Source organism: Monodelphis domestica, chromosome 6, assembly GCF_027887165.1.
Source record: "Monodelphis domestica isolate mMonDom1 chromosome 6, mMonDom1.pri, whole genome shotgun sequence".
Taxonomy (NCBI): Eukaryota; Metazoa; Chordata; class Mammalia; order Didelphimorphia; family Didelphidae; genus Monodelphis; species Monodelphis domestica.
In genome coordinates, this window is record NC_077232.1 from 175,090,753 (window position 1) to 175,105,722 (window position 14,970).

At 36.0% G+C, this 14,970-nt stretch overlaps 1 protein-coding gene across 3 annotated transcripts in view; it reads left to right on the plus strand.

Moving 5' to 3' along the window:
- Nucleotides 1–14,935, plus strand: part of IL15 (interleukin 15) — a 181,657-nt gene extending 166,722 nt beyond the window's left edge. For all 3 annotated transcript variants that reach the window (XM_016423201.2, XM_007496294.3, XM_007496295.3), the window contains exons 6-7: nucleotides 11,530–11,667; nucleotides 13,270–14,935. In XM_016423201.2, coding sequence (XP_016278687.1) covers nucleotides 11,530–11,667; nucleotides 13,270–13,380 — 249 coding nt within the window. In that variant the 3' untranslated portion in view covers nucleotides 13,381–14,935. The remainder of the gene's footprint in view (nucleotides 1–11,529; nucleotides 11,668–13,269) is intronic.
- The last annotated feature ends 35 nt before the right edge of the window (nucleotides 14,936–14,970 follow it).

Genomic DNA, 14,970 nt, shown 5'->3' on the forward strand with positions numbered 1-14,970 from the left:
TTTAAAAACACTAAAACTTTGGCATCCACTTATGGTTACCAATTCTAAGCCTTAGGCAAAAATTTCAGAGAAAACTCATTATTTTGGAAATGAGCTGATTTCTAGTCCTCCAGCCATCCAGAGAACTACTTGGTTAGTGTTGGTCATCTTCCTTGCCCTGAGCTTGGCTAGCCTTGTGCTTTTTTAACTTTCTCTTGAAGACTACATGAATAATTAACCATCAACAAGCTGAGAAATTGATTTGTATTAGATAAGTAACTCTCGGAACTCTCAAGGGCTTAGATAGACTATGTTTTACTTGTTTAGCCAGTCTTCCTTGAATGCATCAGACTACTGAATTGGCTTGCTAGATTCTAACATTTTCTTTCTCGACCTCAGGGCCTTCCCCTTGTAAAAGTAAAACCAATGTTTTTAGGTTTAGTAGTAATAAAAACCATACATTTATGGAATGTTTTCTACTTTTTCAAGGCTTTTCCAACAGAATAACTCATATCATACTTTCAATATCCCTGTGAGGTTGGTAGGAGGCATTCTCTTCATTTTGCCTGTAAGAAAATAGATAAAATGAAGCTAGTTCTGTATGTTGAACCCAAAGATCAGGCTTCAAATCTCATCTCTGCCATTTGTTATGTGTATGACCTTGGCTAAGTCACTTAGTCTGTCTAGTTTCCACTGCCTCATCGTTAAAAGGAGAGTACTATATGTAGTTGTGTCCACCAAATTTTTGGAAGGATATTGACAAACTGAAGGGTGACCAAGATGGCAAGGGGTCTAGAAACCATGTCATTCAAAAATGGATTAAAAGACCTAGAAGTTCTTGTCCTGGAGAAGAGAAGACTTAGGTTAAGTTAAATGTCTTTAAATATTTAAAGAGCTGTCACAAAGGAGAGAGACTAGATTGTGCTGCCTGGCTTCAGAGAACAGAATGAAAAACAATGGAAACAATGTAGTATGGTAGAAGAGGCAATGAATATGGTGCTGGAAGAACTTGATTCAAATACTGCTTCTGACACTTACTATTTGGATTACCTGAGAAAATTATTTCATCTGTAAAATGGTGAGGACAATAAACTAGATGAACTCCAAGGCTCCTTTGAGATTTAAGTCATTGAACCAATGAAGTTGCAGAGCCAGATTTCATATGATTATAGATTTAGTGATTTGCCTAAGATCAGACAAATAATAAATGGAAGACTCAAACCAAGGCCCTTTGACTGAAGTGTTAGCCCTCTCCCCCAAACATAAATATTTCTTTTTTTAATTGTTTAATTAATTAATAATATTTTTCCATGTTTACATGATTCAAATCCTTTTCCCTCTGCTCTTCCCTCCCTGCTCCTAGAGATGACAAGCAATTCCACTGGATTATACATGTATCATTGTTCAAAAACAATTTCTATATTATTCATATTTTCAATAGAGTGTTATTCTAAAGCCAAAACTTCAGTCATAACCCATCAAACCACATGATCAATCCTATGTTTTTTCTTCTGTTTCTACTTCCAAGGTTCTTCCTCTGGATGTGGATAGTGTTCTTTCTCATAAGTCCCTCAGAATTGTCCTGGATTATTGTATTGCTGCTTGTAGAAAAATCTGTTACATTGGATTGTCCCATGATATTTCAGTTTCTGTGTACAATGTTCTCCTGGTTCTACTCGTTATTCTCTGCATCAATTCCTGGAGGTCTTCTCAGTTCCCATAGAAATCCTCCAGTTCAGTATTCCTTCCAGCACCATCAGATACCACAATTTGTTCAGGCATTCCCAAATTGAGGACACCCCTCATTTTCCATTTTTTAACACTATAAAAAGCATGGCTATAAATATTTTTGTACAAACATTTTTCCTTATTATCTCTTTGGGGTACAAACTGAAATATTATAATAGTATTGAAGGGGTTTTAGGGAAGAAACATAGAGGGAACCTATACATATTTTGATTTTATTAAATAAGGAAAGGGAAGGTTAAAAAAAGAGGAAGGAGGAGAAAGGGAGAGATCTTAATTATTTTACCCTCTAAATTATAAGCTATCTGACTAAATCTATCTTATTTCTAAATACATCAAAGGCAAAGTCTTTAGGTATTAGTAATCTTACAACAGAGTGTTTTGGTGGGCAAAGTCCAAAATCCCAAAAGAAATATCCAAAGGTGGTCTGTTCTCAGGTTAGTCAGCTTCTTCTATCTGTCCAGCAGAAGAATGAAGTCTGCCTTCTTTTCCACAGCCAAAGACATTCCCAGGCTTGTAATTTGAATGATGATTTCTCAAGCTGCTCCAGGAAAATGCACCTGTCTCCTTCTTCATCCAAGTCCAGAGAGATTACGTCAGTGTTTTAACTGTTTCTCTGGGATTCTATTCCACAAGCGCCAGGGAAAATTCTAATTCCATGCCCTGTCAATCACTCTTATGTCCTAAGTCTTATATCCTACTGTGCCAGCAGTGGCATGGCTGGATCAAAGGTCAGGCATTCTTTTAAAGCCCTTTGGGAATAGTTCCAAATTTCCCCCTCCAGAATGATTGGATCAATTCACAACTCCACCCACAATGCATTAGTGTCCCAATTTTGCCACATCCCCTCCAACTTTTATTATTTTCCTTTACTATCATATTCACCAATCTGCTAGATGTGAGGTGGTACCTCAGTTGTTTTCATTTGAATTTCTGTAATCAAGAGGGATTTAGAACACTTTTTCATGTGATTATTGATAGTTTTTGATTTCTTCATCTGAAAACTACCTATTCATATCCCTTGATCATTTATCAATTGGAGAATGCCTTGATTTTTTAGAGATGTGACTCAGTTCCTTATATTTGGGAAAATAAGCATTTGTCAGAGAACTTTGTTATAAATTTTTTTAACCAGTTTGTTGCTTCCCTTTTAATTTTGGTTGCAGGTTTTGTTTATACAAAACCTTTTTAATTTAATATAATAAAAATCATACATTTTATAATGTTTTGTAACATTTATAACATTTTGTAATGTTCTCTTCCTCTTGCTTGGTCTTAAATTCCTTTCTTTCCCACAGATCTGACAGGTATACTATTCTATGTTCACCTAATTTATTTATGATTTCACTCTTTAAGTCATTTACACATTTTGAATTTATCTTGGCATAGGGTGTGAGATATTGATCTAAACCTAATTTTTCTCAAATCATTTCCCACTTTCCCCAAAGATTTTGTCAAATACTGAGTTCTTGTCCCAAAAGCTGGAATCTTTGGGTTTATCATACACTATCTTGATGAGATCATTTATTGAGTTTATTGCACTGATCCACCCTTCTGTCTCTTAGCCAGTACCATATTGTTTTGAGAACCACTGATTTATAGTACAGTATAAGATCTGGTACTGCTACACCATCCTTCACATTTTTTTCATTATTTCCCTTGGTATTCTTGATCTTTTATTCTTTCAGATGAACTTGGTTATAATTTTTTTCAATTGTATAAAAAAGTTTTTTTTTGTAGTTTGCTAGGTATGGCACTGAATAATAAGTAAGCTGATTTGGGTAGGATTGTCATTTTTAATTATATTAACTCATCCTACTCACGAACAATTAATGCTTTTCCAATTATTTAGATCTAGTTATAACTGTGTGAAAAGTGTTTTGTAGTTGTGTTCATATAAGTATTTTATATTGTCTAGAGTGATTTTAAGTGGAGTTTCTTTTTTTAACTATTACTCCTGAGTTGTGTTGGAAATATATAGGAATGCTAATGATTTATGTGGGTTTATTTTGTATACTGCAACTTTGCTAGAATTGTTAATTATTTCTACTAGCTTTTTAGTTGATTTTCTAGGATTTTTTAAAATAGACCATCATCTCATTTGCAAAGAGTGATAGTTTAGTTTCCTCATTGCATACTTCAAACACTTCAATTTATTTTTTTTCTCTAATTGCTGCTGCTAGCATTTCTAGTACAATATTAATTAATAGTGGTGATAATGGGCATCCTTCCTTCACTCCTGATCTTATTGGGAAGACTTCTAACCTGTACCCAGGCAGATTATACTTGCTGGTGGTTTTAAATATATACTGTTTATTATTTTTCCTTTTTTCATTTAGAATATTTTTCCATGGTTATTTGATTCAAGATACCTGCCCCTGCTCTTTCCTCCCTCCTCTTGAGTCCAAAAAGCAGTTCTACTCGGTTATACATGTATCATTGTTCAAAACCTATTTTCGTGTTATTCATATCCGCAGTAGAGCAATTCTTTAACATCAAAACCCCAATCATATCCCTATCGCACTATGTGATTGATCGCATATTTTTCTAATGTGTTTCCATTTCCACAGTTATTTCTCTGGATGTGGAAAGCATTCTTTCTTATACATTCCTCTGAATTGTCCTGGGTCATTGCATTGCTGTTAGTGTAAAAGTCTATTACATTTGATTGTGCCATAATGTATTAGTCTCTGTGTATAATGGTCTTCTGGTTCTTCTCCTTTCACTCTGCATCAATTCCTGGAGGTCATTCCAGTTCACATGGAATTCCTCCGGTTTTTCTTTTTTGTTGTTCCTTTCAGCACAATAATATTCAATCACCCTCCTATACCACAATTTATTGAGCCATTCCCCAACTGATGGTGAATGTCCATTTTCCCCCTGAAAGTATATACTCAGTTTTGCTGAATAGGTGACTCTGTGCTGTAAACCCATATCTTTTGCCTTCCTGAATATCATATTCCATGTTATTCAATTGTTTAATGTCAAAGCCACTAGGTTCTGTGTGATCCTAATTGTAGCTCAATGGTATTTGGATGGTTTCTTTCTGGCCGAAGTATTTTTTCCCTTGGCTTGCTGGATCTTAAATTTAGCTATTATATTCCTGGAAGTTGTCATTTGAGGATTTCCTTCTGAAAGAGATCTGTGAATTCTTTCAATTTTAGGCTCAGCTGTTTCCAATTCCTTCTTGACACTAACTGATGACTGAAAACAGACTTACATAATAGTTTTAAAAATTATTTTCTTGTTCCAGGATCTCTGGGCAGTTATCTTTGTTAATTTCTTGTAATATGATATCCAAGGTTTTTTCTTGATCATGTCTTTCAGGTAGTCCAATAATTCTCACATTGGTTCTCCTAGATATATTTTCTAGGTCAGTTATATTTTCAATAAGATAGTTCATGTTTTACTCTATTTTTTATTCCTTTGATTCTACTTTATTGTTTCTTGGTTTCTCACAAAATCACCACTTTCTAGATGGTCAATTCTGGTTTTTAAGGCCTGATTTTCCTCTGTCAGTTTTTAGTCCTCCTTTTTTTCCAATTGACCCATTTCTTCTTGAATCACTTTCCTTTCTCCTTGTATCACTTTCATTTCTCTTTCCCACTTTTTCTCTGCCTCTCTTAATTGGTTTTTGAAGTCATTTTTGAGTTCTTCCAGAATCTGTGTCCAATCCATATTTTTCTTTTGGACTTCAATTGTATTTCCTTTGAATTCATTGTTCCCTTCTGTTTTCATACCTAGTTCTTTGTCTCCATAAAAATTCTTTAGAGTTAGGTCCCTTTTTTTGTTTGCTCATTTTCCCTATGTATTTTAATTTAAAATCTAAGAATTTTCTAATTTTGAATTTTTTGTTTGAGATTGTATTTTTATAAAAATTCAAGATTTTGATTTTGTTCGAGAAAAGATCTTCAAGAAAGAAGCTTGAAACCTTTATATCCAGAGAATGAACTGTTGCAGAAAGATGCCGGAAAACCTACACTTCATCAAGAAGATCAAGAATGAACTTTGGATATGATTGATTGAACTGAACTTTGATTGAACATTTATTGTAAATGTACACATTTATGCCAAAAGGGACTGCCCCTAATTTGGCTTTCTGTCAATGCACCTAGCAAAACATTGGTTTTGCTTTCTTTTCTATTTCCTCCCTCACTATTCTAATTCCTCTTAGAAATTTGAATATTGTGTATATCTATAGTTAGAAGTGCATTTAGGATTACAAATTGCTTATGTTAAATGATCAATGGGGAGACTAGTCTCCCAATGATCATCAGGGGGGATCGTAAATCTTGAAATTTCTCAGACTTGTGAATGTTAAAAATTTCCCCATTGAGGAATCCTCCATTGGAACAAATTCCCTACTGGGAAACATTCCCCATTTTGATGTGAGAACTCGCCAGGATCAGAAATGGGAGGACCTCTACTCCACCCATACTTAAGACTGCTTTAGGGGAGAAAACTCCTTGCTAAACAATGAAAGTACTTGGACCTATGCTTATAATAAGGCAAGGAGTTCTTTGAGCCATGCCTGTTTTTTAGAATTGATACAATGAGATGCTAGGTACCTAAAAGGGTCGGGCAAGTTTTCTCTTAATGAGATTAGTTGACTCAGCTGTGTTTTCACTGGTTCAGACTTACTGAGGTGATTAGTCAACTTAGCAGGAATTCAGATGGGCAGTCCTTTGGAAAACGTCTACAGTGATTGGTAGATGTAAGGACTTAGGGGAGGTGACATAGGAGAAAAACCCCTATATAAGAAAAAGCAGAATCTCTTGAGAAGAAAATCCTTTTGGAGGATCTCTGATGAGGATCGCTTGGGAAGAATCTCTTGAGAGATGTTCTGGAGAAGGGAAGCTCTTGGAGGACAATCTCTAAGGAGGTCTCGCTGGAGCTCCTCTGAGGGGACTCTGTCCCTCTGGAGGCTCTGGAGAGAGGCCCTTTGAAACAGTCTCTGGCTGGATCTCTTTGAGGAGGACTCTGACTGGAACTCTCTCTGGTGAAGTCAGCTGAGATGGAGCTGGCCTGGTGTCACTAGAATCCTTGCTTAGACAGACCTTGTGGTGAGTGTTAAAAGACTGACTGACTGATCTCTCTCTCTTAAGAGTCAGGCCATGTTGGCTTAAGGCCCTTCATACTTATTTCCTTTTTCTTTCTTTCTCTCTTTTCTTTAATTCCACATTTGTATTAATTAAAATCTCTATAAAACCCAGTTGACTTGGGTATTTGAATAATTGGGAATATTTCCCTGGCGACCACCTTATATTTGATTTAAAAACCAAGACACTGTAGTGAATTTTTAATCCATTCTGCTAACTACTTCTGTTTTATGGGCAAATTCATCTCATTCACATTCATAGTTATGATTACCATCTGTGTATTCCCTTACATTTTGACTTCTTCCTTTAATCCTAATCTTTCTCCTTTCTCTCTTACTCTCCCCTCTAGTGGTTCATTTTTAGCCAGTCTCACTTCTTCCCCCTCCCTTATATTACTCCCATTTCCACAACCTCCCTTCTAATTTCACTGTAGTGAAACATATTTTCTGCGGTCAAATTTACTCACCCTCTCTTATATCTATCACAATTTATATCTTCCACCATTTTAACTCACTGCAGTTTACAACATCACTCTTTTAACTGTTACAGTTTAAGGCCTTCAACCATTTAAAATTCATGTCTACCAATTACAGCAGATGTTTTTCTCCAGGACTGCCCATTCTTTAGTTTTCACCTTCTTTGGTTAGATTTTCTCTAATACTTTCCATTCTTTAGTTCTCACCTTCTCTGGTTAGATTCTATCTTTTTGGGTTACTTAACACCTCTTTTGTTAAGTTCACCTTTTGTAGTTACTTAACACCTTTTTGTGGTTAATTCACCTTATGTAGTTACTTAACACCTTTTTTGTTGTTAAAATCTAAAAATAGATTGTAGCTTACAATTCTAGCTTCACTATAAAGGAAGAGCTAAGTACCTTCATTGTTACAATCAAGAGATTATAATTTTATCTTCACAATAAATTAAGAGCTAAGTATCTTCATTGTTACAATCAGGAGATAGCTAAATCCAATCTTCACACCTTTTAACACCCTATCCCCCTTATGTGATATGCTTTACCCAATTTTATCTCTTTTCCCATTTCTCATAGTATTATCCTCTTTTTTCACCCCTTGTTTTTTATATTTATATATTTATATTTTTTGACACAGCATCCTAAAATAACTTACCACTGCACCCTCTATGTATACTTCTTTTAGCTACTATAATGATAATGTTTTTAAGGGTTACACATATCATCTTTCCATACAGTAATACATGCCACTTGACCTTATTGAAGCCCTTAATTTTTTTTCCCCTCTTATTTCTCTTTTTATGTTTCTCTTGGATTCTGTATTTGGGCATCAATTTTTCCATTTAGGTCTAATCTTTTTTTATCAGGAATGCTTGGGAATCTTCTGTTTTATTAAATGACCATACGTTCCCTTGCAAGAGTATAGTCAGTTTTGTTGAGTAGTAGTAGATTCTTGATTGTAGACCCATTTCCCTTGCTTTCCAAAATATCATAGTCCATGCCTTCTGGTCTTTCAGTGTGGATGCTGCAAAATCCTAATTGTAATCCTAATTGGTGCTCCATGATATCTGAATTGTTTCTTTCCACTTAATAGTATTTTCTCCTTGGTTTTGGATTTTGTAAGATTTAAAAGATTGGGTGTCATAAACTATAGTGATTAAAATAGTGGAAAATATAAATTCTGATAGATATAAAGAGTGACTAAGTTGTGACTGCAGGAAATATGTTTTCACTACAGTGTTTTGTTTTTTAATCAAATATAAGGTGGTCTCCAGGGAAATATTCCCAATTATGAATATACCCAAGTCAATTGGGTTTTATAGAGAATTTAATTAATAATACAATGAGGAATTAAAGAAAGAGAGAAAAAGTGGGAATAATGAGAAGGGGATAAGCCGGCCCTGGCCAGTCCTGGCCAACTGAGGCCTAAGCCCCAAGAGAAAAGATCAATCAGTCCTTAATCACTCACCACAAGATCTGTCCAAGCAAGAATCTAGTGACACCAGGCCAGCTCCATCTCAGCTGCCTTCACCAGCTCAAAACCTTCAATCTGAAATGTCCCTAAGACAGTCTCGAGAGAGACCCTTCAAGGCAGCCTTTCCCAGCTGACTGTCCTCAAGAGACTGTCCCAAGAGCCTGTTTCCAGAGTTCTCTCCCAACAGCCTCCTTAGAGATTGGTCTTCTTTTCTTAAGAGCCTGTCATCTCCTTATTTAGGGAATTTTCTCCTATGTCACCTCCCCTAAGTTCTTCCATCTACCAATCACAGTAGATGTTTTTTCAAAGGACAGACCATTCTTAATCCACACCTAAGAAGGTGTAAATTTTTGAGTAATTCACACCAGGAAAGCTTTGAGTAAGTTTCTCAGCTCTTTGTTCCTTGTAAATTCACAAGTTGCTTGACCTTTATAGGTACTTATCTTAAGAACTTTTTGCCTTATTATAAGTATGGGTTTAAGTACTTTTCATTGTTCAGAAAAGAGTTTACAACTTTATCTTTTCCTAGGGAAGACTTAAGTAGGTGAAGTAGAGTTCTCACATTCCTGATCTAAATAGAGTTCACTGCCCAAATGGGGAATGGTCTTAATCCAATCTTATCAAGTAGAGTCTGGGAATTTTTAAGGTTCACAATTTCTTAAGATTGGCTATGACATTCCTGGGAGTTGTCTATTGGGGATTTAATGCCAGTGGTGATCTGTGGATTCTTTCAGTCTCTATTTTACCCTCACAGTCAAGAATTTTAGGGAAGTTTTCTTGGATAACCTCCTGTAGTAGGATGTCTAGGCTTTTGTTGTTGTTGTTGTTGTTGGTCATGATTTTTGGGTACTCTAATCATTCTTAAATTGCCTGTCCTAGATCTATTTTCCAGATCAGTTGTTTTCTCAATGAAGTATCTCATATTATCTTCAAATTTTTTTATTCTTTTGATTTTAATATGTCTTGATGTCTTGTGAAGTCCTTAGTTTCTAATTTCCCTTTTCTAATTTTGAAAGAATGAATTTCTTCCATGACTTTTTGATTGTCCTTTTCCTTTTGGTCCATTCTTTCTTTCAAGTCAGTATTTTTTTCTTCTGATTTTTTTTTTTGCTTTATTTTCTAGCCAGTCAATTCTGGCTTTTAATGCCTGTACATCTGTTTCCAGATGACCTATTTTGCTTTTCAGCCTACTATTTAACTTTTGCCATTTGTCTTCCACCTCTCTTACTTGATTTTTAAATTCCTTTTTGAGCTCCTTCATACCCTGCATCCCATCCTTATCCACTTGTCCTGTTCTTTGGTCCTTACCCTCATAGAAGCTTTAAATTATAGCTTTTTCCACCTCTTACTTACTTTTTTTTGCCCTATGGACTATATAGACTTGCCCCTATGTTGATTTACTGAACCAGAGTGTTTGACCTATTATGCACTGAGGCCAAACATTCCCTTTTCTTATTCCTCTGCTGGTATACTGGATTCAGCTGATTGTTACTTTGCTCAGCTGGCCTGACCTGGGACAAATTTTTCACTTTAGCCAGTGGGCCAAGGGTGTCCAGCCATGCACTCACCTCCACAGTGCCTCTCTTCTAGTCCTTGTTAGAACCCTGGACCAAGTGAGGTGGATCAGAGATGAACCCTTGTGGCTATAGTCTCTGCCTAGGGCTCACACAGCCTGGTATTTTCACAGGTCTCATTGTGGTGGATGGGGGAGGGTGAGCCTCATCTGATGGCCTTCAAAATTCTTCCCTGCCAGCTATTATCAGAGCCTTAGGCCAAGTGTGGTGGGTCAGAGGCTAATCCTTGTGGCTGCAGTCTCTGCCTGGGTCTCACACAGTCAGTTAGGTTTTATCAGAGGTCTCAGATATGGGTGGATGAGGGTGTTCAGCCAGTCTATCTCTCCCTTTTCCTGTGAAAATAGACACACTGTGCCTACCTTTCAAGTTATTTTCAGTAGGAGAGTTTTGTGACTTCTTTTGGGGTTTAGATTTCTATTTTCTTTGAAAAAATACTGTTTTGGAAGGATTGTTGGAGAGTTTTGGAGTTTAGTTGATCTTAAGCCACCATCTTGGCTCTGATCCAATATCCAAAATATATCTTAACAATTAGAATAGGACAAAAATAATGAACCACCAATTATTTATAGAGGCAATGAGAGATTTTATGTTAAGATCCTCTTCCCTTCCTCTTAAGGGTGGATATTATAAGTAAAGACTCCTATTGAGATCCAGATAGCCTCTAGTACCTTCCAACTATCAGATTCTAGGAGCAGAAGAGGGGATTTAGTTGCATGATTTCTTCCAACTTTAAATCCTATGTTTCTCTTAAGGGACTGGTTAAAGGGACAGTCTGTGGAAGAACCTGAGCAAGAATCTAAGTTTTATAGTCCAAAATGTTTCCCATGTATTACCACATGGCTGACCTTATAAGATTTTGGATTCTTGGAGTCCTGGTTGTGTGACTTTGGGCAAGTCACTTAACTCTGTTTACCTAGCCTTTGCCCAACTAGGACAAGGAAGTAAGGGTTTAAAAAATAATGTGAATTCTTTTGAATGTAGATTCTCTTTTTTGGTTTTCTGCCAGTTAAAACTCCTCAAGTTAGCTGATTCAAGGGTATAACATCTTTACTCATGTTACTTATTTCCTTAGGAAATGTTTGAACAAAATGACTTTTTGATCCAGATTGTTAAAATATGGAATTATATAGTTTTAAAAAAGCAATGAATTTTTGTAAGGCAGTTCTTTTTCAATTCTCATTTCAGCCAAGTTGCAAAATCACCATGTTGAGTTGCTTCCTTCAGGAGCTTCATGTGATTTCTTATGAAAGTAATAATGATGAAATCAATCAAACAGTGGAAAATATCATCATCCTTGCCAGTTCCACATTATCATCAGATGAGGTGAGCTTTTTTCTGTACTGGTAAAATAAAAATAGAATATAGCTTTGTTTTTGTCTGGCTTTATTTTTTAGTAGATATTTATTGATATATTTTGTTCTATCGCTTGCATTTCCTCCTGTATTCCTACTCTTCCATTCCTCCCAGAGAGCAACCCTTTATAACAAAGAATTAAAAAAAAGAAAGAGGGAAAAAATTCAGCAAAACCAAAAGCTTGTTGGAAAAGTCTGATGTTATATGCACTATTCCATGTGTGTAGATCTCTACTTTTCCAAAGAAATAGGGACTAAAGGACTTCCTGTAAACCCTTTTGGCTAGATCACTTGGGTCTGGGAAGAACTCAATATGGTCAAATAGAGTGCTCATTCTGGGAAGGCACCAGATCAATAGGCTAAGGGCTGGAGGAGTTCATCTACAGTCAGGAAATATTACCATCTAATCTGATTTAATGGAAACGCTTCTATTTTATATGTAATTCCTAGATAATATTCGTTGTGATCAGAGAGATTGAATATAAACTTATAAAGACTTTCCAGAAATCATCTGAATGTAGATTATAAGCTACATTCACCTTTTAGACAATGACCATTCAAATTTGAAGGAAAAAAAAATGAGTATGTGTGGAGGAAATCATGTAAAATTGGGCCAATTAACATGCCTTGATTAAGCACTGAGTATTCTGTGCTACAGATATAAAGACCAAAAAATGAGATATGAAATTCTCAATAAATTTACATTCTAGGATAATTAATTAACTTGTTCTTTGTACCTTTCTCTAGAATGATTCACAGAAACAGAATTAGATATGGATGTGACTTTAGTGGTCCTCCAGTCTAACATCCTCATTTTATAAATAAAGACACTGAAACCCCAAAAGCTTCAAATCAAATTCAGCAATCATGAAGTACCTGCTCTGGGTTGATGAAGGCAAAAATCAATCAGGCCTTGCCCTCAAGGAGCTTACTAGGGCAATATAGAGTACACGGATGAATTTTGTAAAAGTTATACATAATTTGAAGAGGAGACAAGCTCTGACAGAGAGGGCTAGGATGATCAGGGAATGGTTCGATCTTCAAAGAAACAAAGGACTTTACAAAGCAAAGTCTTTCAGACAGTTAAATATTGTTTCTAATGATTTTCATTAAATTATTAGCCTCAGAGACTGTATGTTTGTTTTTCTTTTTATCTCAACTGCCTAAATAGTGCCTCTCAATGAATAGGCACTTTGCTTTCTTTTAGTTTTTTCAAATTTGCTTTTGAATCAACACAGAAAATGAGTCTAAAGTGCTCAACATTTAAATTGGATTTAATCACATGTAATAGAAATAAAATTGTCAATCATGGAGAACTTTTTGTTTGAGAATGATAGTTTCACAGGGTTAACTTAGACCAATGTGATTATGATTTTGTTACAACCTTTATCAGTAGTAATGGAAAAAACAGTTCCACAGAGCCCCTCCTTACCTCCTCTGAAAGCTTTACCCAGGAACTTTGGGGAATTTCAGGTTCTTGGCTCAGGGGTTAGGCTACCACCAGGAACAAGGATGGAGCCTTGCCTTGCTACAGTCATCCTTTTTTTTTTCTCTCTCTCTTCTTCTTTGGCAGAACAAAGCAGAATCAGGATGTAAAGAATGTGAGGAACTGGAAGAAAAAAACGTGGGAGAATTTTTAAAAAGCTTCACACACATGGTCCAGTCATTTATCGGCACTGCCTAATGTCATTTGCTGTCCCTTCAGCACTTCTCTCAGTGAAAACTTTCTTCATGACCTTCTTTAGGCAAAGACCTCTCTCCATGTGCTGCCAACATGTGTGTTTCTATTCAATAATCACCAAGACTGTAGAATTCTCTTCCTGGAACAAAAATGGAAAATGTGCCTTCTTTTGACTTTTTGTTTTTAATTTATTAGTGAAACTCTATAATGTCCTATTACAGAGTTTTAACTTGTACCTAAATTACATGGGATGGGAAATAAATGCTATTTTGCCCTGAAGTAGGCCTCACATCGAAAGAACAGACATATTTGAACAAGATTGTTAGAAAGAAAAGAAATGAAGCAAGATAACAACAGAGTACAGAGGAAAGGGGGCTGGATTTTGAGGGGAAAGACTCTTCCTCTGCAGCTTCCTACTTGTATGACCCGAGACAACTCACCTAACCTTTCTGGGGTTGTTCCAGCTTCTTCAATTGTAAAAGGAAGGTGTTGGGCTAGATAATATTTACATGGAGCTTTAAGGTTTGCAAAGTGCTTTACAACTCTTATCTCATCTTATCCTTGTAACAACCCTGGAGATAGACAGTATCCATCTTTTTCTTTACAAATGAGGAAGCTGAGGCAGACAGAAGTTAAAATGATTTGCCAAAAGTCAAACAGCTACTCTAAGGTCAGATTTGAATGCTTTCAAAGGTTGGATTTATGTCCAACTAGAATTTTGTGAATTGAAAAATTATTTTAATATTTATGTCATCCATATATAAAATGATTTTTCAGAAATGGCAGCCCATGTCAGGATTATTGAGACTCAGCACACAAGAGTTTTTCAGTAGTGTTATTCTCCATCTATGGATGACAACGCAGCATTCATGAAATCTTCCTACCTACAATGCAGCCTATTTCCCCAATCATGAAATAGGGATAATAATAGTATCTACCTCCCAGGGTTGTTGTGAGGGTAAGATATTTGACACTTAGCTTGGTGCCCGGCACACTATTGATACTATGTAAATGCTAGCTATTATCATCATTTTTATCAGCCTCCATCTTTAACACTGCCCCACCATGAGACAAGATGGCTATATCCCAGCCATTGCAATGGAAGATTTAGAAATATCTCAGGTTAAGTTGCCAAAGAGTTGGCCCACACAAATGAAGCATCTAGCCTGATGGTCCTGGGGAAATAACAGAGATGTTGGAAGACAGAGCCTGATGCTGTTTTCCCAAACTAGGGACTTCAGGTGAAAGGTGAAGGGCAAATCTGGATCAAAGAAAAAGGCAATGTAGTACCCAGTAGAATGAGCTTTGGCTTTGGAGTCCAAGGATATGTATTCAAATTTATCCTCTAATAACAAAATCTGGACATCTGTTTCTTCATCTGTCAAATGAAAATGTTAGATTAGATGGCCTCTGAGGACCCTTTCATCTCTAAACCTATGAAGAAAACTACCCATTGAACTGTTTATTTTCTGCCTTTTCGATGTGTAGCATATAACTCAGGTTACAAAGTATCCACAGTGTTCAGGTTATTATATTAAAGAAACTGTTTTGATTTATATCTATTCTATATTCTTTAATACTTGACAGAAAATG